The sequence below is a fragment of the Pantherophis guttatus genome, chromosome 2 (genome assembly GCF_059756535.1).
Source record: "Pantherophis guttatus breed Tessera chromosome 2, ASM5975653v1, whole genome shotgun sequence".
In the NCBI taxonomy this organism is placed as follows: Eukaryota; Metazoa; Chordata; class Lepidosauria; order Squamata; family Colubridae; genus Pantherophis; species Pantherophis guttatus.
Window position 1 is genome coordinate 119,327,503 of NC_142064.1, and position 25,538 is coordinate 119,353,040.

Sequence of the window (25,538 nt, forward strand, 5' to 3'; positions counted from 1 at the left end):
CCAGGCTTAAAGTTGCCAAGGTTGGAGACCCCTGCTCTAAAAGTTATTCTCATTATGAATTATCCTTTTCTCTATTATCGCAAATAGCAGCTTTGCAATTCCTGCTTAATTTGGGGTGCGTTAGGCTGTTGTCGAAAAGCGTTAGGGTTAGGGTTAGCACAGGTAAAGTGTGTGTTTTCTGGAGGGAGAAAAATGAAACGCGCTTTAGAAGTGGGACAGCATTTATTATTGTGAATGACTGGGTGCTGAATGTTCCTTTTTGTTCTTCTTTAACCTTTTATCCTCCTTCCCTTCTGTCCCAACTTCTGATCACATCTTTTTTCCTCGCTTCAGATCTCATGACTGAAATGACTGACTTGAGTGGGGAGCTGGAAGGCTCTGGAATCCCTTTCCTCGACTACACCACCTACGCTCAGCGTGTCTTCTTCCCGGCTCAGGGGGATGTGCCTCTGAGACGTGTGCTGGACCTGCCTGAAGGCCGTCGAGCCACAGTGGAGCAAGGCCTGGGACAATTCTCCAATCTGTTGAACAGCAAAGTCTTCTTGTTGACAGTGAGCACACAGGGGAAAATGGGGAGGTAGATTCTGGAAAGGAGCTGAAGGACAGAATAGATTCTCTGCCGCTGGTGGAAGCGGGACGTGTATGGAAATCAATTGTAAGTGGAAAGTCTCCCAATTCGTCCTGCAAGGACGAATTGCAGGAAGCAAAGCTCCTATATGAACACCTCTACTGTACCATTCAATATTGACTTAAGGAGAGAACAAGGCAAAGCTGCACACTGATAGGAAGGGACTCTAGTCTAGGCGGTCATTTGGTATCTCCTAGATCAGGGCTGTCAAACTGGCAGCCCATGGGCCGGATGCCTCACACACAGGCCACGCCTGCCCCAACTCCGCAAAGAGAAAAAAAGTCACAATACGTTTTTTCCCTTTGCGGAGTTTAACACCCGTGTCCTAGATTTATCTGCAGGGAATGTTTACAAGTATTCTCCTCTGCTGCATCCATGGTTGATTGATGGTTTAAACTTCAGCTTTGAGTGGTATTTCCATCCTTGGGCAGAGGCTTCTGCAGTGTCTGATGCTTTCATCCAAATAGTGAAAGTAGTGTTGCACAATTTTAGCACAAGTTCTTTTGTCCCTTTTGTGCATGAAGGCAATTCCGCAGAGCACATACAGGAGGGATGGAAACTTCAGCAGGACACTGCCATCATCATTTCCACTTCTTTTTTTTTTTTTTTTTTTTTTTTTTATTGAAAAAGTTTTTCAAATACAAATTTTTTCCCCCTTTTCCCCCCCCCTCCCCCCTCCCTAACCCCCCCTCCCCACCCCTCCCCCCCTGTGACTTCTTCGTAACAAAAAAAACCCCTAATTCATAACAGATTACTTACTCCCTCCTCAAAATACTGACCTTTACTTACTAAAAGTATTATAAATCCCCCTTTATCCATACATTTCAGAAAAGAAGAAGAGAAAAAAACAAAAAAAAAAAACAAACACATTATACTATAACTATTATAAAATAACTTCTAATTTAGCATAATAGTGTTTTATATCTATACATTATTGCAACAATTCAAAACCACCTTCCACTTTAAAACTATACGATAAGTCCTACTTTAATAACATTTCAAAGCGGGCTCCCCATAAAATCTAATTTAACATTTATTCCACTCTATCCATTTCCTCCACTCCCCTACATGTATCACTTAAAAATCCCTTTTCTTAAACTAATCAGTCTGTAGCTAGCTTATTCACCCACTGTCTTACAAATTTACCATACACAACAATTCTTGATATCTTTAATTCACTGCCCACACTACTTAAATATATATATATATATATATTCCATTATATCTAAATAAAAAAAGAAAAGACAATAACTTTAAATTTATAGTCCATATAATATCTTCTTGAAGTCTTTCCACTGGATTGTTAAAAGCAACATCCATAATAGGGTAACATAGCTTGCATGCAACAGTTTATTCAAGATCTCCAATCATATCTGCCCCCATCAGTAGTAAACATCTTCTTATATATATAAAAGTAAAAACAACCACCCGAGTGACATTATAATTATATTCCATATAATAATAATTGTGGGTTTCATCAGGATTATTAATTTCCATCATCGTATTGGGTAACAACCCGATCTTCTGCATGACCCAACGTGATTCTCTTGCCTTATAATTCAAGATAATTATAATATATTTATCAACACAAAAAGAAGTTTCAAAGTAGATAATTCAAAACCATCAATTTGAGGCTCTTTCCATGTCCCAAAATTACGGCAATGCAGAGATCTGCCACTATCCTCAGGATGATATTGACCAATACGTCGCCTCCTCTATGTTTTCACATAATCATTCATATTTTAAAATCACTGGCTTCACTGTTGCTTGGGTTAGAAATTTCTATTTTTGTACAACCTATTTCTTTTTTGGTTTTCTTTTTGTGGGTTTGACTTCCATCCTAATTTTTTGTGTCTCGCGTTTCTTTTTTATCCCTTGTATATCCTCTAATTGGTTTCCATGCTTGTCCTTGCCTTGATAAGTCGTCACATTAAAATCAGATGGCACTTCTCTCAAATTTGTAGATAATCCAGCTGGGGTATCCGATAAATCCAAAGGCAATTTATCTGGTACAGTCTCTGTCTTTAGTTCCAGCTCCTTCTGCTTATCCTGTATTATGTCTGAAGACGTTAAATTCATTTTCAACCTATTTTGATAAAATTCTTCCGCTCTTTCAACAGTATTTAATTGGTATCTTTCTCCTTGATATCTCAATATAATACCAACTGGGACGTCCCACCGGAATTGAATATTTCTCCTTTTTAATTCAGACACCAAAAAGCCAAATTTCTTCCTTTCCATTAATATCTTAGGTGGGAGTTCCTTGTAAATCCAGATCTTTCTTCCATTCAATTGCAAATTAGAATTGAAGGAATTTTGCACAATTTTATTCCTAATTTCTTTATCTGAAAAATAGATTACCACATCTCTAGGCAATTGCCTTTGCTTGGCAGTCCAGGAGTTTATTCGATGAGCTCTGTCAATCCTACAAAACACTTCCTCAGGTTGAATCTTTAAAATCCCAGCTAGAAATTCAGAAGATATTTTCCTTAAATCATCTCTGTTATTTTCCTGCAAACCTCTAAGTCTTATTGCATATTCTGTGAAATTATATTGTATCTTTAGAACCTCTTTTTCAATCCTCTGTTGCAGATTTTCTACATTACCAGACTTTTGATCAGCATCCATTTTAAATTTTTCTTTCGAACTATAATCCTGAATATTTAACAAATCATTTTCAATTTTTTGAATTCTATTGTCCAATTTATCTTGAATTTCATCCATTTTTGACTCTAGTAAATTAGTATTTGTATCCAGCCGAATCATGAATTCTGATGCTTTTAAAATTTTTTGGTGCAAAAAGTCAAACTTGGATTTCACCAATTCCTTAGTTTCCTGCTTAAATTTTTCAAGTTGCTGATTCACAATCTCATCCCTTCTTTCAATCTCCTCTAAGAGAAATTCTATTATATTAAAATCAGGTTTCTGAGACTGAAGAGTTAAAACTTGTTCCTTTAAATTCTTAGTGGGGGAATCCCCCCCACCTATTTGCTTGTCTGACTTCACAAGCCTCAGTGCCATGTTTTGTTAGAAGGAAAAAAAAAAAAAAAACAAGACAAAAGACTTCCAGCCAGCAACAATCAGGCCTCCGGGGAAAAAGAGAAAAACAAAAACAGGAGCGGAGTTTGTCTACAAATGTAGCCAGTGGTATTTATTCCGCTACATTGTAATAATAAAAAACGGAAGAACTTTCCCTCTCAAACTCTTCTCCAGCCGCGGCAGACGCCATTTTAAAAAAAAACTTTTTTCCTCTTTCTCTTCCTCTATTCTCTTAGGTAATTTTTAAAAGATAAGTAAAATACTTGCGCTTCAGTATTACAGGTCCAGCTCACATTTTCTTTGAGTAATCTGTCAAATTCGCAGGCTTGCTTTGAACGCCTGGCTCTGCATTAGCAGAGGTCTCCCAAAGCCCGGAGCAGCGGCTGGGGATATGGGGCATCTCATCCGCTCCATCCCAAAAGTAAAAGAAAAACTTTTGGGACTCTGCAGAGAGTTCTACCCACCCCTACCGGCTCTATCTCCATTTCCTCATGGAAACGGAGTTTTTTCGAGCCGCCGTTCCGTTGTGAAGGCGGCTCTAACAGGCAGTGGAAGCTGACGATCCCAAAGGAACGTCTGGCGGCGGCCAACAGCAAACAGGAAGTCCCATCATTTCCACTTCTTGACCCTCAGAAAATCTCTGCCCTTGGGGCAGAAGAGGCATATTCTGGGCCGTAACAACACAGCTGATACTCTTCTCTCCCTGCTATTTGCAGTTAATCCGGACACTAGAAGCCCAACCTACCTTCTCTCAACGAGACCGATGTCATGCAGCATCGCTTCTCTCTCTGGCTCTCCATGGGCGGCTGGAGTACTTGACGGACATCATGCAGACCCTGCTGAGTGATCTGGCTGCCCACTGTGTTGCCCGCAATCCTAAACTCATGCTTCGCAGGTAGGTCCTGGAGCAATCACGCATAGATGCAATATGGGGAAAGGTATCCTTCTTCTAAAAAATCTTTTGATTATCTGCTTCTGCAGATAGCTTTATGCTCGCTTAATGTTACTGTGTTTCCCTGAAAATAAGCCCTCCCCAAAAATAGTTAACCGCAAGCACAGCCAGTCTGATTAGGGTTAGGGAGACAGAACTGGAAATCAGGTAGGAGGAGCCCTGTCTTGCTCCACGCACTCCAAAATAATAAGACCTCCCCCAAAATAAGGCCAAGCGCTAATTTTGGGGTTCAAAAAATATAAGACAGGATCTTATTTTTGGGGAAACACTGTACTAATCAGCAAGCCTTCTATTTTCATAGCTAGCACTGATTCCTCATGGCTAGCAGCTGCAGCAAAAATTTACAAGTACCTACCCCAAACTATTTGGGTGAATTAATGAAATTAAATCTTCTGAACTGGGCCTGGTGGCTCAGCAGACTAAAAAGTATTATGATTAACACCAGCTGTCTGCAATTACTGTAAATTCGAATCTCACCAGGCTCAAGGTTAACTCAGCCTTCCATCCTTTCTAAGGTAGGTAAAATGAGGACCCAGTTTGTGGGGGCAATAAGCTGACTTTGTATAAATATACAAAAGTATGAAGGCTATTGCTTAACGCCTTGTAAGCCGCTCTGAGTCTCCGGAGAAGGGCGGCATATAAATCAAATAAAAAAAAAAAATCTTAAACTGGAGTACCACTAATTGAAAAGAAATATGGTACAGTGAATGAAAAGATCCCGAGGATTACCTACCTACTTTATGTGAATATTATTTTTCTTTTTGGCAGTTGTTTAAGCAGTAGTTATATACAAAAATATTGCCCTGAAAGTTTGATGTCTCATTCATACTGGATAATACAATACTGCATAATCTGCTTCAGATATTAGATATTTTGATCTCAAAAAGAATTTTCTTGAATTTAGTTAAGTTCTGTATTTATTCTTTTTTCCCTGGACAAAAGCCTCAGACAGTAGAAAGAGTTTATATTTTGAGTTAAGGCAGTTCTTGAGCAGCATATAGCCCATCCCTCTTCTCTTGGAGTTGGAACTGGCTCCAATATATCATGAAATATAGGTTATGACCATTCAGGTTATGACCATTCTTTTAGTGAGAGTTCAAATGATGCTGAACAAATGGTTATGACAGGTCCTTGTAGTTCCAGCCATAGGAGCATCTCCACAATCAGGAGATCAGTAATTTCTGATCTTCTCTGCTGGCTTCCCAAAGCAAAGTCAAGGAAGGTGGCAAGAAATTGGGAAGTCACTGTCAGGTCGTCATTTAACATCAGCAACCTGACTGCAGGAATTGCCATTGCTAAGAATCATGGTCATGTGACTTCACATTTTAAGATTGTGTTGCTTAGTGACGGCCCAATTTCTGTTACAAGTTAATAATTACCTGTAACATTGTTAAAACTCTGCAATTATTTCATAGGACAGAGACCATGGTGGAGAAACTACTGACCAATTGGATGTCCATCTGTCTCTACTCCTATCTCAGGGTAAGCACAGGGCCCCATGCTGAATTGTAAAATCTAGATTTAAATTGATTTGATCGGGAGCAGGGCCAAGGGGAATGGGCCTAGCTTTGCAACATTGTGAATCCTTTGTCTAATGTGTTGCCATTTTGTTTCCTTATTTGTTTTAAACTCTTTATGTCTGGTACTGAAATCTGTTGAAAATCTGAGAAACATCTTACCACGCTTACCACATCCTGTTAGGTGTAACTTGATTTATTTCTGGCTTTTCAGTCTTCCAATTCTAAAAGAAACTTCTGCTTTCCCTGCTATCATGCTGATCCTCATAATTTTCCTCCAGTGACCAGAGGCACTTGAGAATAGATTGTACTGTAAACCCAGCAAATAATCAATCTATATCTTTTGTGTTGCCTGTACAGTTTGGATCTGTGTTTTAAAATTTTGATCATACCACACTGGTTTTCATTGCCCTCCCATGGAGAAATTATCTGTGAATTATTTCCCCTCTATTTCATTCTTACTCTGCTTTCCAAAATCCTTCATGTGGGTGACTACATCACTTTAGTTCATGGTAGAGGAGGCCTGCATCTTGGAAACCAATCTTTGGTATGATCTTTTCTGCTGCACTTTTTAATCTTGAACCTTGTTTGCAAATTTTTACTATAGCCTTTTTGCCACTTTCCCTCCTGTCATTCCTTGGTTTTCCTCCTCAGTGCTCCCATCCATCCATCTTCCTGAATTGCCAAATAGTATTCACCAGTAGTAGGCAAAGAAGCCAAGAGATTGCCTTAGTTGCTACAAATCTATTTTTGTTTCTACATAAATTATCTTTCTTTTCCAACACAATCGGTCTATTTTATACAACAGTCAGTCTTTCACTTTAGTACAGGTAAAAACTCTTAAACATAAACCATCTCCAATTCTACAGCATGAAAGTTCTTTGAATCTGATAAGCCATGCAATTTAGGTGAATTTGCCTATTTGCTTATTTTGCTTATTTGTACAGCATATTCAGACACCAATTGAGTTATTACATTGCCATGCTTTAAATTAGAAATTCTTAAAACTGTTAACTGTAGGGTTGGTCCCACCTTATTTCTTTTGTATGCCTTTTCTTTCTCTTCTTTTGTTTATTATTACCAATTTTCTTCCTTTTTTATGATAAGTCATATTATTGTGGACACAGCAATAACTGACTGACTGATTGATTAAGTGTATTCTGTTTTGAATTGGAATCATGCAAATAATCTAAGCTTTTCCATGAGCTAATGAAAATCTTGTCTATCCTTTTGCTGGTTATTACACCCTTTATAAATGCTCTCATTGATGGATGTCTTATTTTTGTTTAAAAGATAATATCACCGCTTGTGTTTTATGCTTGACCAGAATGCTTGGGGGGAAAAATTCCCCCCCATAAAATATTTTTGAAAGTCAGTACAGGTAATCTTCGACTTATGAGCCCAAAATTTCTGTTGCTAAGTGAGACACTTGTTAAGTGAATTTTGCCCCAATTTACAATCTTTCTTGTCACAATTAAGTGCAGTCGGTAAGTTGGTAACACAATTATCAAGTGAATCTGGCTTCTCCATTGACTTCACTTGTCAGAAAGTCACAAAATGTGATCACATGACCCCAGGACACTGCAACCGTCATAAATATGAGTCAGTTGTCAAGCACCTGAATTTTTTTTTTTTTAAAAAATAATCTTTATTTACATTTTTCATTAAAAAAAAGAAAGACAACACACCATATAAATATCATACAGAACAACACAACAAAAAACAAGCATACCTATAAGTAGTACCTTAATACCCTAGTATTCGGTACAGTATATCTATATTATATTCTGGGAGAGACAGAACAACTTGTATACCTTTATAAATCAATTAGGTCTATCCGACCTCACTTTACTTGTATAGTATAAGCATCTGAATTTTGATCACATGACCACCATGGTGATGCCACAATGGTTGTTAAGTGTGAAAAACAGTCATAAGTCACTTTCAGTGCCGTAACTTTGAATGAAACAGTTGTAAATCGAGGACTACCTGTATCTGGACCTCCTGAGGCAACATAGTGCTAGGTATACTGCAGCAGAGCAGGGACTGTTTCAACTGCAGAGAATGAGATTCATTCCATTCTGTCTTTCCTGCTGCAGGAGGTAGCTGGTGAGCCCTTGTACATGCTTTTCCGTGCCATTAAGTACCAGGTGGATAAAGGCCCGGTGGATGCTGTGACAGGCAAGGCCAAGCGGACTCTGAATGACAGTCGGCTGCTCCGAGAGGATGTGGAATATCGGCCTCTCACTCTGACAGTCTTAGTGCGGGGAGGGCCTGGTGGTGGGGCCGAAACACAGCGTATCCCAGCCCGTGTCCTCGACACAGATACTATCACCCAAGTGAAGGAAAAAATCTTGGACCAGGTGTTCAAGGGCGTGCCTTTCTCCCAGCGGCCTTCTGTGCATTCTCTTGACTTGGGTAAGATACCTCCTTCCTTTAGTCATCCAAATTAGATGAGGTTGGCTAATTTATTTGCATAGTGTTGTGTACTAGACTGTGGCTTCACAGAGGGTGCTGTTTTGGGGAAAGGGGAAGACATGAAAGTGCGAGTCTCTTACCTGTTACTTTCTCCCTCCCACCCACCCTCAGAATGGCGCTCAGGGGTTGCTGGCCATCTGACCCTTTCAGATGAGGACCTGACTTCAGTCATGCAGAATCAGTGGAAGAGGCTCAACACGTTGCAACATTACAAGGTACAGCGAGCAAATGAGATAACAGTGAAGAAAAGAAGGGGGGGGTGGGGAGAGAGGCTGGGGCAGAACAATTTCCTGGCCATGTGCATTCCCCAATTATATTTTCCAGTTTTAAGAATATGCCAGCAAATTTCAACAGCAAAAATGCAGAAAATCCAAATCTCCAGTTTTACCCATCCCCTGACAAGGAAAATGGGTATCTTAAGCTTCCATGTGGCTTAGTACTGCAGGGGCATAGTGTTTGCTACCCTGTTTTCCATAAAATAAGACATCCCCTGATAATAAGCCCAGTCGGGCTTTTGAGTGCATGTGCTAAAATAAGCCCCCCCCCGAAAATAAGCCCTCCCCAAAAATATTTAAACACATGTGCAGCCGATCCCTGCCATTTCCTCTGGTTAGGTTTAGGGAGATAGAGCTGGAAATCAGGTAAGACGGCAAGAGGAGTCCCGTCTTGCTCCACGCACCCCAAAATAAGACATCCCCAAAAATAAGGCCAAGCACTTATTTCGGGTTTCAAAAAATATAAGACAGGGTCTTATTTTCGGGGAAAAACGGTACTTCTAAACTGGAAATCCTCCCCCAATCAGAAAAAAATTGCCCCCCTCTTCATTACTTTTCTGCAGACCTGGGCACCTTAAAAACATAAAATGCAGCCCTTGGAAAATAACAACTATTCTATTTACAACTGCCTACATTAGAGAGTATTAGCTCTCTATATAATACTAGCTGACACAGCCACTCTGCTGTGCTTCACCATTTTTCATTGTTTGCGGTCTTCCGTTCCTCTTTCCGCAGGTTCCTGATGGGGCCACGGTCAGTCTCATTCCCCGCCTTCACAATGACATTTCCCAAGGCACAGGTCAAAACTTCTTCTCTGGAGAAAGTGAGTGTCTCTCAAAGCAAAGGCATGGCTGCGTTCATGCATTGTTTGTAAGCCATAATGTGGGTTCTTTGGGGTTAAATGGATCCAGCCAATTCTGGAACACGATTGAACAAAGGCAAAAACATTTGGTTTTGAACCATTACTGCCTTAAGTAACATGATATCTTCTCTACCATCCAGCACTGCTTAACACCAGTGACTGTATTGTCTCAAGAATAATGGGAATTGTCATTCAGCACATTAGGAAGGCACCAGAAAGCATAAATCATTCCTCCTATTTGTAATGTTTTGAGATTCCCAGACGTTTCACTACTCAGATAAGTAACATTATCAACAGTGATTATGTAGTTTTCCTCTGCGACCCAGGCCTCTGTCTACCTTGTTTTTGGCTGCAGTGGCCACTCCAAAAGTTTCCTGAGCTTCCTTCCTATAGGCCTCATTCTTTCCTTCACACTTTTGACTGCAGCTACCGCTATTACCCAAGATTGGGGTACGGATAATTCTTACATCCCAAAGGCAAGATGGCTGTCAGGAAAATGTGGCAAAGGAAGGATTGGCTTGTCTTATAGCCAGATTAATCTCTCTGCTTCCCTTCCAGACACCCCAATGCTAGAGGACGGAGAGGAGGGGGGGCTACGCCTCTGGCACCTGGTAAAGCCCACAGAAGAACCAGAAGCCACAAAGCAGCAGCAGGGCCGGCGCAGCAGCCTACGAGAGCGGGCAAAGGCTATTCCTGAGATCTATCTCACTCGCCTGCTTTCCATGAAGGTAAGAGACAAGCATGGTGTTTTTAAAATGCCTTCCCCCAGGCATCCCATTTAGTTCTCAGATGCACAGAGCCTTCGACCAGTGGCTTCACAATTAGGATTATCAAGACAAGGGGGAAAGAGAAACCAGCTTCCCTGAAAGGAAGCAGTTGTGCTGTTTAGTTCTGCATTGTATTGCAAGCATCCTGGATGTACATTTAGGGTAAATGAGGAGACCACGCAAACAGCTAAGCTAGAACCTGACTATGATAAGGCACAGGAACACAATCATGAGAACAATTTAAAATTAAATTCTGAGACTTTGGCTTACTCAGACAGATGTTTCTTAAGATGGTTGCAAAGCTTTAAACAAAATTATTCACCAAAGAGCAACCGAGATAGACAAGATCTCTCCTTATGGAACAGCTCTTGGATAAAAAAACTGGAAAGTGTAGAACATGTTATTAAATCATCTAGGGCTTCCTAGAGGTTGTAAGTGTCAGGAATGCAGTGATGATATTGTAATATGTGCAACTTTTAAATATTGGTTTTTAATTTTTTTGTTAATTGAAAAAAAAAATGCAGCAGCATGTCTCTAAAACCTTTCTTTTCCTCCTCTTGACCTTCCATAGGGAACACTACAGAAGTTTGTGGACGATGTGTTCCAGGCAGTGCTGAGCGTAAACCGCCCAGTACCAATTGCTGTCAAGTATCTATTTGACCAATTGGATGAGTTGGCAACAAGGCATGGGGTTACTGAACCTGAGACTTTGCATATCTGGAAAACCAACAGGTGAGATTTGCATGGGCTGATCAATGGCAGATTTGCTCAAGATTGGAGGAAGATAGAGGTTTCAAAGGCTGAAGATATGTATGGGTTCTTTTAAAAATATGTATATGTAATTATACATATGTATGTAGTTAATAATAATAAATAATTATACATACATATGTAATTAATGTTCTTTTAAAAAAAATTTACGGGATATTGTTCACATTGTTTTTTTGTTGTAAGCCGCCCAGAGTCCCTAGGGAGTTGGGCGGCATAGAAATGCGACTAATAAATGAAATAACTAAGATTAGCAGCTGGAAGATGTCATGGATCCCTCAATTTTAACATATTTTTTCTTCCACCTATCTCAGTCTGCTGCTGCGCTTCTGGGTGAATACACTCAAGAACCCACAATTCATTTTCGATGTGCGTGTCTCTGATAATGTGGACGCAAATCTCACTGTCATTGCTCAGACATTTATTGATGCATGCACAACCGCTGAACACAAAGTTGGCAGGGTAAGTCTGCATATGTGCGCATGGAGTAAACATGGAGAGAGACCTGAATTTGAGTGCATGTGATGTTAGTGTGCTTCACTTAGGTGAATCAGGGCTACGTACTACTGTTTTGTTCCATACCAAACAGAATAATGAAGTCTTGCGCAATCTAGTATCTTCCAGGAAGATTGAGCTACAATTCCATTGCCTCAATCTGCATAGCCAAAAGGGAGGATTCTAATTGTAAACAGGTACAATAAAGGGAACTTAGTTTGGGAATGCTAAGAGGGCATCATATTTGATCATCTGACCTCTTATCTAAATCATTTCTCATTTTAATTTCGTGGGCCAAATTTTATATATTTGTTTTCAATTGTTCTTAAATTTTGTGGTTTATATGTGTTTTAATATGGTTGTACACTGCCCTGAGTCCTTTGGGAGAAAGGCGATATAGAAGTTAAATAAAATCTAAATCTAAAATCTAAATTTCTTCCAGACATTTAACTCCCACATTAGTCTTATCATTTCTAAAAGCAGCAGTTGAAGAGACATTGAGTTGTTGGGTACTTTTTCAAGTGGCTGCAGCTATTGGTGGCTTGAGCTAGTGCTCAAGTTTTATTTTTGCTTACACTTTTATTTATAGTTATTTATTAATTTATACTAGGAGCCAGTTTGAGAGGTTCTTTCTGGACAAAATTCTGTGTTTCATGCCGATCATGTCATTTTTTAAATAATGCCTAGTATATTTACCTATCATGTGATAACATTTATCTGAGTCAGTTTCATTATTTGTTTCTGGAGGCAACAAGTGAACTATTACTTGTTTGTTGTAACCCTCCTTCACATAACTAATTTAGGCCCCTAAAGACTCCATCTTGTCAATGTTCACTCAGCTCATTAATACTTCTTTAGAAGAGGCTATGGTGAAGTCAAGACTCTATCTTTAGACTGGATCAGTTTTAACAACTATCAGCTGTTGAATACTAGAGCCTTATGTAGGGGAAGTAATGCCCAATGAACAAGCAGGTTTCAGAAAAGGCAAGATGGTTAATGAAGAGAGTGAAAAAATACACGAAGCAGGCTGACTTCTGCCTCGCTGATTATAGCAAAGCCTTCTGGGGAACCATTACAAGTGAACAAAAAGATCCTTTAAAACTGAGTTTTGGGAAACAAAATGGTTCAGAAGTGATGGGACTGAGAGGAAGGCAAAAATGCATATTAACCCAATGGTAGGAATAGAAGAGAACACAGCTGGAATCACAACTAAAGGGCAAAACATTTAGTGGCTTGTGATACGTAGATGGTACTATTTGTAGCTGGTGGTAAAGAAAAGAAAATGATAGATAGCCTTGCATTCCTGATTTTAAGAATAAGTTAAAACTGGCATTATGCTGGAAAAGTAAAAATCCTATGGATGATTGATTATGTGCCATCAAGTCATTTTTGATTCCTAAATAATCACAAAGATAATCCTCATGGTATTTTTGTCTTTGTTGGTTTTGGCTTTCTTCCCTTGTTGGCAATTTTTACAGTTTGTTCTGACATCCATTTTGCTTTTTTCCCTCTCTGTATTTTTGGCAGTCTCTGTTTACCTCCCTCCTTAACAATTTCTTTAAGTTCATTCTATAATTCCTCAGGTTCTTTAGAAGTGAGGTTCAGGACTTCAAAGTGATTCCTGATGGTTTCCTTGACCCAGGGATGAAGCAGTGACAAACTTAGGTTAGCAAGTTTATGACTGATAGTGACAATTCTAAAAGTAGTGAGCTGTGAAAACTGGATATTGTGAGAAAGAATAAATTAATATAGACACTGAAATTATGGATTTGGGGATGGATGTTTATGGTATAATGGATGACAAAGGGAACCAATCAATGACTCCTGGAATAAATAAAGGGTAATTGTTATCTTGCAAGGCCAGCAAGCAGAAAGTCACATACTTTACTTCAGATAAGCAGTATGAGCAAATGACAACTACAAAATAAATCATTATTTATTGAGGGAAATAAAAAAAAGTAAAAAGACAATAGATAAGATGAATAGAAACTGGGAAATTACTAGAGTGTTCTTGGAAGAAGTTGAAGTTGTTAATAAAGATGAGTTAAGATGGTATATCCTCGCCAGCACTTGGCTAATTAGTTTCAAATATGAATATGACAACTTGTCACATTTTTAATAAATTCTTTGGAATTCTATAATACAAGAGGCCTAATGCATGAGCTCAAATCCCTTTCCACTTTCAGATCAGTTTTAATGCATTATGCATCATTCTGATTTCAAGATGTCATGGGTTGGATTTGGACGGCTTCAAACCCTCCTGTAGAAATGCTGATTGCAACAATCCTTTTGCTGATGGTGTGGGAATGGCTTTACTCCCATCAAACTCACAAGTCCATTTCCCTTTCAGGAATTTCTAGTTGAGTTACATCACTTGGCTTAATGTTCTAGATTGCAAAACATATTCTTTCCCACATCTAAAAACTTTCCCTTGCAGATATGTAAATTTATAATGTATTTTTCTCCTTTTGTGGTGTGGTATCTAAAATGGTGGATCAAACAATTCTACTTTTAAATAAATATGAATTACATTACATTAATACTACAGTGTATTCTTAAGAGGGAGATAGTCAGTTGGCATAATATACTGTAGACCAGGGGTGTCAAATTCACATCATCATGGCAGCGTCACATGATGTATCGCAACTTTTTCCCCCTATGCTAAACCGGGTGTGGACGTGGCCAGCGTATGACGCATCTGGCCCACAGGCCGCAAGTTTGACAGCTCTGCTTAGACTATATGCTGTTATGCTGCTGAACTCCCACTCAAAAATCAGATAAAATGAAGCCGGTTGAATTAGTAGATTAATAGATTTCCTATTTTTAGTTCATTTAAAAAAAAAAATCATAGTTTTACTTTTTTTTTTTGAACTTTTTTATCCCACCTTTATTGTTTTATAAATACTGTATCTCAAAGTGCCCAAACATACCTAATGCACCTTTTCTCTTTCTATTTTCTCCACAACAATTCTGTGAGGTGAGTTGGGCTGAAGAGAATGATTGACCCAAAGTCACCCAGCTATTTTTCATGGCTAAGGCAGGACTAGAACTCCCAGGTTACTGGTTTCTAGCCTGGTGCCTTAACTATTTGAGCAAACTGGCTCTCAATTTTGTTTGGCACTTAGCTAGATTGGGAAAATGGCAGAACTCTGATCAATTTGACTTTATTTTTTTAAGAGCAGGCCCACCTTTTCACTATTTCATCAGTGAAGTTGTAGAAAAAATAGCTGTGAAAGGCAGCAGTCTGTCAATGGAGAGGATACCAAACATTATTTCCATGGTGCACCATTGCCAATTAGATTGTCTTTGCCTACAATGAAATAAAATGTAGCAGCAGGATAGAAAATGCTCATTTTGATATGAAGTAGGAAAGGGTGGACAGAAGTTGCTTTTTCAGTGGTTGAGAGAGATAGAGCCATGCATTTCTGCCTTTGAAAAACAGTCAGTGGCCATACTCATGTGGGGCTTACAAATCTTTTTGGTTTTATTCATAATGACATTTAAGATTGCCAGAGTGCTTATGGGGCACATCAGTCTTTGGTCTCTATATCAGGACTAAAGGATTTTGATCTCTATTCTTTCTAACATACAGGTAGTTCTCAGTTTGCAACCACAATTAAGCCCAAAATTTCCATTGCTAAGTAAGACAGTTGTTAAGTTTTTGTCCCATTTCTTGTTTCTGTTTCCCTTTCTTGCCACAACTGTTAAGTGAATCACTGCAGTTGTTACCTTAGCAACATGGTTTGGTAAGTGAATCTAGCTTCGCCATTGACTTTGCTTGTCAGAAAGTCGCAAAAGTAACCACATGACCCTGGGACACTGCAACTTGAAACATGAGCCAGCTGCCAAGCATCCAAATTTTGATCACATGACCATGGTATGCTACAAGAGTCGTAAGCATGAAAAACTGTCATAAATCACTTTTTTCAGTGATGTGGCAACTTCAAACTGTCACTAAATGAATGGTTCTAAGTCAAAGACTACCTATAAACACTATTTTTCATTTTTCCTCTGGTTCTATTGTATCAGGCTAAAAGAAAAAAACATATTTTGTGCATGATTAGAGACACAGGCTCTATCTATCTATCTTATCTATCTATCTATCTATCTATCATCTAATATTTTTATAATCCCCTGGTCTAATACTTTATAGACTATCACGTACTGTAGTTGTTTAAAAAAAGCCTTTTTCATTAAAAAAAAACCTTCCTAATCACTGCTTAGTCTAATACAAGTAATAATCAGATGTCTGAGGAATATTATTTATAAAATGCTTTCTAATTTGCCTGGAAAGTCTAAAGCTCTAGAAAGCAGGTGAGAGGATATGATATTCTGCAAAAAAGCTTTTACTTCTCATTTTTGCGACAAATGTTGCTTTCTCACAGTCTCTCATAATATCTTGTAGAACTGGTCAGACCAGACCAACCCTTGCTTGTTGCTTCCTCTTGGGTAACTAAATAATATGTTAGTTCCCTCAGCCTTTTTTTAGCCCTTTTAGATATAGGCATTTTCATTTTATTCAAATTACTGGTCTAGTCTCTTTCTCAAAAGCTTGTCCGGCGCATCTGATATTTTGCTACTTTTCCTTTCAGAACTGTCCTGCTCTGGTCATCCTAGAAAAATAACTGTTAGGGCTATAAACACGCCAAAAAAAATTGCCTGATAAAAGAGAAAGTTCTTCAAATGAAATTCCTTAAATGCCCAGCTACAAGATATAAATCACGTCAGGCTGTCGTAAGATTTTAGACTGCTCAAAACCAAAATAATTTGAACAGGCTGAAATTTGAAATTACATAGGTATTCATCAGTTCTACTCCCTCTGTGTAGACATTTTAACAGTTTCCCTACAATTTATACAGGGTGATGACTGCAGATACCAACACATACCCAGATACTTCCACTGGAAACTGCAAGAGAGGGCAGTAAAATAATTAAAGTTTCCTATATCCCTTTGATGCTATCTACTGTCACCTAGATTTTTGCCTTATCCCGTAACTTTTTAAAGGTTCCCTTAATTAATTAAAAAACTGCCAAACTGCCAAAGCATTAGTTACATATATATGTACGTACATACATACATTACTTAAGTAATGTATATACGTTACTTACTTATATACAAAAATGCAAATGCAAGCTGGCTAGGGAATTCTGGGAATTGAAATCCACCCATCTTAAAGTTACCAAGGTTTTACCATACTAGTTTATGTTCTATTTTGACTTCTCATGGTAGCCATTTTGCAAATAGCTGTCTCCCTGCCACAGCCATTTTGTGAGTGCATCCATCGCATGCTTTTAAATGTGCCAGTAGCCCACCAGGTTATTTGTACCCTTCCTCCCTGGATCAGACCATCTGTTCTAGTGCTGTGTTCTCAATGGCAGCACTGTTGGAAAGTTCTAAAAAAGCAAGGGGTGAGGCTTTTTTGTCCCTGATCATGACATTTAGCATTACGCTACTGCCTCTTGGCTTTTATTATTTGCAGCTAAGTATCCCTGACAGAGCTATAATTCTCTCCCAATTGCTTTCTTGAAAAGTTAGCATAAGCCAGTGATTGCCCCCACATCTTCTGGAAGTGAAGTCCATTGAGTTCAGGAGGTCAATTGCATGACATAGTCAGAAGTATTTAGGATTTTACACTTTTTTCCCCTATTTATTGGCTGACTCTAGATTGTTTACTTATCTTGTCGCTTTCAGAATAACAGGTGTTCTTTTTCATTTCTCTCGTGGGAATGCCCTTAGCCATATTCTAAATATGGGGAGAGCTTACTGGATGAGTGTGACATATTTAACCCTCCGCTGGGGCTTGTCTTTTGTAAATTGCCTGTAGCTGATTTGGAAGGGTTTAATGAGATGAAAGATATATGTTTGTATCACTGATGAAGATAACTCTGCCGCTGGGCTACTAGTCGAGACCAGAAATACAATGTTCCATCATCCAGAAAAAATAAATAAATAACCCGTTCATATTGAAAATGAGAGCGTGAGTAAAACAACTCTTTTTCTTCTTCATTATCCAGTATCCAGTACTTTAGTTTTCCCAATTTCAAGCCTCTCAGGTACATTGGATGACAATTCATATACTGTAATTCTCAGCAACTATGGATTTGAAACCTTGGAAAGACTATCATCACTAGAAAAAGAAACATAATATGTGATGCTTGGATATCTTTTTACTCATTTTTTTAAAAAATCAGTTCCTGTTTTTCTTGCTTTTCTCTCTTATTTCAGGACTCACCAGTCAACAAACTACTCTATGCCAGGGAAATCCCACACTACAAACAAATGGTGGAGAAGTAAGTGTGAGCAAAATGTAAAATACTATTTAAAAAACACTCTTCAAGAAAACAAGAGGTGATGATAGGGAGCTGGGCACCAATACTGAGTAAAAATAAGTAAGGAAAGATTACTTTGCAGCTTCTCTGCAAATTAGTATGGCTTCCCTCCTTTTACGTAATACTCTACTATTATTAGCATTTACAAAGGAACAATAAATTAGACAGTGCACTCAGTGGTTTGCTTTTCCTCCCCCCCCTCCCCCAGCATTTCCAACAATAGGAAATCTGATATAGCCTGCTCTTTTGGCTTTAGAGATTTCAGACTTTGCATTAACATTTCAGTTTCAAACATTATCTTCATAACCTTAGTAACAGTCAGGTATTTAATTAAGACATTTGAAAGGAAGCTGAGTTCTACAGTTTTTCTGTACTTTGGTGAAAAATATATACAACTTTTAACTCCGTCCATTCTGAGAATTATGAATTGGCAATAAATCTCCCCTCTCATGTGTTGAACCTTGCATACACATCGCAAGGACTGAAAATCCTTTCAGCCTCCCTTTTGAAATAGAAAGGGAAACTTAACAGCTGGCGTCTATCATTTGTTTATCAATACCTCTAGTTTTCAACAAATGTTGCCAGTCTCTAAGAAGAGAGAAATGGAGATGGTAATAGAGAAAACATATAAAACAGATGGTCAATCTGTGGTAGAGGAAGGATTCCTACATAGAAGAAACTATAATTCCTGAGTATAATAGAGCTCTGAGCCCTTTTTACTTGAGCACTCCTTGTGCAAATGGAAACTGGCATGTGGAATGTACTAGGTCAATTTAATTAATGGCTCTTGAACTGTTTTAGTTATGTTTCACAAAAGCTTTTTAATTCAGAGATTTTGCTCAGTGGGGAAAAAATATCTTAACGTATCTAGCCAGTGACATTGAGTCTGGGTAGCTACTAACAATGATGGAAAACTCGTGACTTTCCTTGTGTTATTGAACTATACTCCCTGACAAATCTAGCTAGCAAGATTTGACGTATTAGGAAAGGTAGTTCAACTCCATTTAGAATAGTTTTTTTTAAACTTAGCAACTTCAAGAAGAGTGGACTTCAACTCCAAGAATTCTGAATCGCCATGCTGGCTGGGGAATTCCAAGAGTTGAAGTCCATTCATCTTAAAGTTGCAAAGTTTGAAAAACAGTGATTTAGATAGAATAAATGATCTAAAGCATTTATCCCAAGAGCCGGTTTTCTTTTTTTCTTTTCTTTTCTTTTGGTTTTAAAAAACAAACTTTATTAAATTTAAAAAGATAAAATTATGTAAAACATTCACAACCTTAAAATACAATCAACAATACTAATCACAACAAACTAAATATATGTAATATATATAAGTACAAATATACACAGTGACTTATTTCCTCTTTTATCTTAATGACGGTGTACAAGAGCTGGTTTTCACTATGTATTCTTTTGTCTATTTACTTATGTTTGCCTTCCCTCCCAAACCTAATCAGGTATTATGCAGATATTCAACAGACTGTTCCTGCCAGCTACCAAGAGATGAACTCAGCCCTGACTGAACTTTCAGGGGTAAGAAGTAAATGCCAACATCCCCTTGTTCATTATTGACAACCAAAGTAGTATATTAAAAAAAAAAATCTTGTCAGCTTCACAAACTAGATATGGAAAATTAATCAGGAAGATTAAACAACCTAAACTGCTGCTCCTAAATGTCTAGTAATTATACAAGCCCAGTTTATTGTAGGCTGGGACCATATAGACCAACTTTTCCCTGTATTGGTGAACACTCATGTCAGCAAGCCTAAAGCTAACATTTGCTTCATACTACAAATAAGCCCCACTTGCATGAATTAATAAAAACACTGATAACTTCTAAAATATTTCTGCAGATTCAAACTGTGCTTCATGGTTGCTTTTTCAGTAATCTTACACTAGTTCTTTGAAATATAATAAATCCCTCTTAATCCACAAGTGAAGTAGAAGGTCCAGCTTGTACATGACAAGGATTACTTTGGGTACATTGGGTGTCTCTGCATACACATGTCTTATATTTGGTGCAGCCCAACAAAGATTTATTTTAAAAACACTGCTTCTTCTTTAGTTTGACAGTAGAGACTGCTTGGAACCCTGTGCCATATTAAATGGTAGCAGCACGGAGAAATATGAGTTGACTAAAAGTACAACAGATTAGGCATGCGTTATTTGGAATGTGTTTTATTCAGTGGTGAAATCCTCCTCGGATCACCACCAGTTTGCTGTCCGTGCATGCGTGGCGCGTACCAAAAGCATGCTGCGCGCTCATGCACACTACATGCCAAATGTGCGCTTCCCACAGAAAAAGAACACTTCCCTAGGTAAGTAGAACAGCGAGGGGTAGGGGAACAGCTATGCCGGGCGATTTAGCTTCGCTAGAAAGCAGGATTTCCTGCTTTCCAGCAAAGCTAAACTGCATGGCACAGCTGATCGTTGGAAATACCAGTTCAGACGAACTGGTAGCTTTTTTTTAAACTACCGGTCCAACCGAACCAGTAGCTAACTATCGGTTTGCCCAAACTGGTAGTTTTTATCACTACCGGTTCGTGCAAACTGGTAGCATTTCACCCCTGGTTTTATTTGAAAGTAGATCATGTTAGTTCTAAATAGGGTTCCCCAAAATGGAAACAGGTTACCAGCACAAGACAAACAAAGAATTTATTGGATGGACCTTGAATTGAGAACGCTGTGATTTGTGTTCACTTCCCTGATCTGCTAAATGGACAGAAATTATAATTTTGTAGAATTATTACAGATGCAGATGGCAAGGGTAGCCAAGTATTTGGAAAATTGTAGATATATATAAATACATACATAAAATAATGGTGATTTGCCTGCATTGATGTGAAAAAGTGATTGACAAAACTACTACTATTTTTTATCTTGCCTTGGCAGAAATATTCCTCTGATCTCAATTGCTTAGTGGCTCTGCAAGAACTTTACAACTATATTAACAAATACTATGACCAGGTATAGTAACACATTTACTGGAACTTAGCCATGGGGAGTGGGGAGACAATACTTACAATGGTTCACTTAGTGACCGTTCAAAGTTACAACGTCACTAAATTTTCTCACATAAGACCATTGTAGCAACCCCATGGTCACATGATTAAAATTAGGATGCTGGGCAACTGGTTCATATTTATGACCATTGCAGCGTCCCGGAGTCTTTTGACAAGCAAAGTCAATGAGAAAGCCAGATTCACTTCACAACCCTGTTACTAATTTAACAACTGAGTGATTCACTTAACAACTGTGGCAAGAAAGTTCGTAAAATTGGGCAAAATTCACTTAACTGTCTCATTTAGCAACATAAATTTTGAGCTCAATTGTGGTCGTAAGTTGAGGACTACCTGTAGTTACTGTTGGTGATGGTGGAGATAGGTTGATCGCAGAAAAGGTAGCAAATTTTTTCTGAACAGGATGAGCAGGAATTTAACTGGTTTTTGTCGGTATATGTTTTTTGCAGATAATCAGTGCATTAGAAGAAGATCCATTGGGCCAAAAGATGCAGCTAGCATATCGACTGCAACAGATTGCAGCTCTTGTAGAGAACAAAGTGACTGACTTGTAACATTCCTAAATCAGCTGTCTACCTAGATCCAACACCACTAACTAGAAACCTAAGCATATTTACTCAAAAGTAAATCTTCCCATGTTCTGCAACTACAGAAGGACAAATAGACCTATTCTGAAAATTCTCCACTATCCATTGATCAGCAACATTTTCAGGTGCCAGACAGCATTGGACAATCTCCCTCAGAGGCATCTAAAATAATTTAAAATGGCCACCACACTGCTTCCCTCCTTCCACCCCCAGTGCCTTAACTGCATGGATGCTATAAGGCTCTTTTGCACTTGGTGCTCATTCTGTCTTTTATAAAAAAAAAATTAACTGCAAAGGGAGTAATCCCTGTTTGGAACACTGGCTTTGTAAATAAAAATGGTGTATTTATTTTGGACACCCTACAAGAAGGGTGTCAAATTACAGTGTCCCCCTTTTGAGCAGTGCGCGTTAATGGGCCATTCTGTGCTGGCCACTACAGATTGAGGATTGGGGGAATTTTATCCCTTCCAGACCTCATTTCCTTCTTATAATGCACTAATATTGCAATTGGTGATAATACCATTTTTTTAAAAAAAAAATATTTGTATAAAAATTATACTCTAATTGGTCTTTATTTTAACTCTTCTTATCTATTGTCCTCTCCTCCCCAATTTTATGTATATATGGGAGTCTTCTGCTCTGGGATTGTATTTATTTTAATGACATTTTGAAGAATTAAAAAAACTTTTCAGAAAAATATTGTTGTCTGATTTACTTGCAGATTCTAAGATGGGGTTTACAATCTGCTGTGCTAAAATTGAATGCAAAGTTATTATAATCCATAATCTTTTAATATGGCAGAAGCAGAAAATTATGAAATACACAAAGAAAATAATAAGTTTAAGAATTCTTCCTGGCACTTTATCTAGATGTAAAGGATACTTTTCTATATCTTTTCTATTACTTTTTAAAATTGCAGCTATATTAATTGTTTTCCAATTCTTGGAAATAAAAACTGATCGTCATCAATTTCATATTGGAATCCTTTAAGAATCCTGAAGTAGGCTTTGTCTAGATCTGGAAATATATTTATCTTTAATTTGTCTAATTTTTCAGTCAGGGATGTTTTAAACTGAAAAATTAGAGGATAGAGTAGAGGGTTTGAGCTCAAAGTCCTAAAGAACCTCTCCAAACTTTATCATTCTATAACGGTGATTAATGAGAGTGATTAAGATGAAAGACAAGAGCTTTGGTCAGGGAGAGCGAACAGTTGAGCAAACCTAGATCTTTATCTATCTCTATTCTACATGCAAACATTATTTCTTTAAAAAGTTGAAGGCAGTCACTTATGCTTATTGACCATGGATATTTATCATTCCACTGAAGAGGGATGGGTCTATTTTTGGGAACCAATCAGGATTATATTTGATAATTTGGCAGAACAGTATTCCTAAATAGGATGTTTGATGCCTGTCACGATTATGAATCCTTGAGAAAACTACAAGGACTAAGATGTATTAGTATACATGTACATATGCACCAAGGCAGCAAAATAGTGGTGAAGCAGATAAATCATTATCCACCATCAATGACAATGGCATAAGCTATGACTATTAGGCTAGCTTGGGAAGCACATACATATTCATACAATTTCCAGCATGTTAATTTGTCTACTATAGACAAAGAAATCTGGAGACGCTGCAAGTATTTCCCCAAATAGAATGCCCACTCTTATTAGTGATGAAACATTCTTAAAAAGCAAAGAGTGTAAGATAAAGATTCTACAAAGTTGGGAGTGACTTCATATTTTTTGGGTAACTTACCATTATAGTACTTTCTTCTGGGGTTATTCAACCTTTCAGTCTATCCCAAGCCCAGGAACTGCCCGGTTGTCTTCTAGTTGTGTATTAAGGAAACCCAACTTCACTTATTTTTGGAGCCCAAACAAGATCAGATGGGGGCAGTATGTAAAAAACAAGCAAGAAAGGTATAAAGGCCCATTTCTTGTAGCTGATGTGTCATGCAGAAGAACAATGCCTCTTTTAATGGAGTTGGGGATTCTTTCGGTGATTGATTTATAATAAAGCAATCCTTAGGTGATCTTAGGTAACAGTGCCCTGTGATGTCAGGCTGGCTACATGACCGCAGAAATGTCTTTGGACAGCGTTGACTCAATGGCCTTGAAACGGAGATGAACACCGTTCCCTATAGTCGGTAAATACTAGGTGGAGTAAAATCTGCAGTGACACCTTTTAGCTGATCGAAGCCCTACTGCAAATATGTGTCTTCACGTCAACGTCAACTCTAAGTGAATATTACATAGCTTAAATTCTTTAGAATGGTCTATCGCCAGCCTCGTCCTTCAGTGCCTCTATCTACTAAAACACAAGTGATATAGTATTATTTCTTCACTAACTTCTTGTAATTTCAATTAAGATAATGAACTTATGAACTAATGAAACATATTACAAATTCAGTAACAAGATTGAATTTGTATTCAAAAGGTATTACAAATTCAATTACAGCATCCCACAAGACCGAAAGCATCATCCTTAAAGACTTTTTCCGTGTGAAGTTAGGATGGAAAAGAGATGGAAAAGTGTAGAAGCCAGATATCCAGGGCATACCCAGGAACCAGGGTGACGCAGTGGTTAGAATGCAGTACTGCAGGCTAATTCTACCCACAGCCTGGAGACTGGGGCTCAAGATTGGCTTGGCCTTCCATCCTTCAAAAGGCGGTAAATTGAGGAATGAGATTGTTGAGGGCAATATGCTGACACTGTAACCCACTCAGACTGCTGTAAAGCAGGAAGTCTCCAACCTTTTTGTTTCTGTGGACCAGTGGCGGTAGCTGTGGTGGTGGTATGGAATGGTTTTGAGCATGCAACCTAAATCCTGGTCATGCGCAAATGAAGCTTTGTGAGCTCATCTGCTGCTTCGGCAACCTGATTCCCAATGGATTGCAGGTCGGTAGTAGTCCGCAGCCCAGGGGTTGGGGACCCTTGCACTATGAAGCAGTATATAAGTCTAACTGCTATTGCTATATAGTGCCAAAAACCAGGATGCCAAGAATTCAGTACTTGAATGCTGAATTCAATATCTGAAACATTGTCGCCTGTTCTACAGAATGATAGTTTGGGCTTCAAAGTTAAGTAATTTTTTCCAACACTTTTAAAAATATTTGCATTTAATTAAAAACCAGCTTTAGAATTGACAGTGAAGATACTGAAGACTGCTTCTGCCTTTTGAGATCAACCATCAACTGCAAAGGAACAAGCAGTCAAGGAATACCCCACAGACTAGCATTTGGCAGAGCAGTAATGAAAATCTTGGAAAAGGCTGGGATAAAGGCTGGGATGCGTCTTGACCATGCAAGCCACGATAGTCCCTGTAACTCCCTACGGAAGCAAAAGTTGACTTTTGGGGGCAGGGTAGGAAAAGTATTAATACCTTTGAACCATGATGTTGGAGAATACCATGGATCGCCAAGAATGCAAATCGACGGATCATTTAAGGAATCGATCCTTACTCGTGGCAGACGACCTGGCTCATATGATCACACTTGGAAACAATATGCAAACACTTAACTCTTTGGAGAAGGCTCTAAATGCTGGGAATGGTGGATGGTTTCAGTTACAATGGCGATGGCTACGCCGTTATAAAGTCTTCTCAGACCTCTTCTCCCTCTTTTGGACCGGGCCAAAGCTGGGAGTGGGCGGAGCAGCAAAGCAGCTCCAGGCTCCTCCCCTCTAGCCTCACGTGGTGGGGTAAAAGCCGCTCTTGCGGTTGGGAAGGGGCCGGATTGCGCAGGCGCAGCAGAGTAATCCTCTGCTTGTATGGAGCTCACCGGGGCAGGGGGGCCGATGAGCAGCAAAAAAGG

The 25,538-nt window shown here is 38.7% G+C and overlaps 2 protein-coding genes and 1 long non-coding RNA gene across 7 annotated transcripts in view; 2 read left to right on the top strand and 1 right to left on the bottom strand.

Moving 5' to 3' along the window:
• PLXNB3 (plexin B3) overlaps positions 1-22,415 on the top strand; it is a 65,263-nt gene extending 42,848 nt beyond the window's left edge. For all 4 annotated transcript variants that reach the window (XM_034434153.3, XM_034434152.3, XM_034434151.3 and 1 more), the window contains 13 exons: positions 334-551; positions 4,384-4,562; positions 6,035-6,101; positions 8,236-8,554; positions 8,726-8,829; positions 9,625-9,712; positions 10,310-10,479; positions 11,090-11,250; positions 11,601-11,748; positions 18,008-18,072; positions 19,569-19,644; positions 21,004-21,078; positions 21,581-22,415. In XM_034434153.3, the coding sequence (XP_034290044.2) occupies positions 334-551; positions 4,384-4,562; positions 6,035-6,101; positions 8,236-8,554; positions 8,726-8,829; positions 9,625-9,712; positions 10,310-10,479; positions 11,090-11,250; positions 11,601-11,748; positions 18,008-18,072; positions 19,569-19,644; positions 21,004-21,078; positions 21,581-21,685 (1,775 nt within the window). In that variant the 3' untranslated portion in view covers positions 21,686-22,415. The remainder of the gene's footprint in view (positions 1-333; positions 552-4,383; positions 4,563-6,034; positions 6,102-8,235; positions 8,555-8,725; positions 8,830-9,624; positions 9,713-10,309; positions 10,480-11,089; positions 11,251-11,600; positions 11,749-18,007; positions 18,073-19,568; positions 19,645-21,003; positions 21,079-21,580) is intronic.
• On the bottom strand, positions 7,760-25,371 carry LOC148115287 (uncharacterized). The gene is made up of 2 exons (XR_015732832.1): positions 25,109-25,371; positions 7,760-8,650 (listed from the first exon to the last, which is right to left on the bottom strand). It is a non-coding gene; the product is annotated as an uncharacterized LOC148115287 (long non-coding RNA).
• A 65-nt stretch (positions 25,372-25,436) lies between these two features.
• The window catches only part of SRPK3 (SRSF protein kinase 3), a 42,504-nt gene continuing 42,402 nt past the window's right edge, over positions 25,437-25,538 (top strand). Inside the window, exon 1 of one of the 2 annotated variants that reach the window (XM_087888632.1) lies at positions 25,437-25,537. In XM_087888632.1, the coding sequence (XP_087744758.1) occupies positions 25,495-25,537 (43 nt within the window). In that variant the 5' untranslated portion in view covers positions 25,437-25,494. The remainder of the gene's footprint in view (position 25,538) is intronic. The other variant, XM_034434159.3, reaches the window with a different exon arrangement.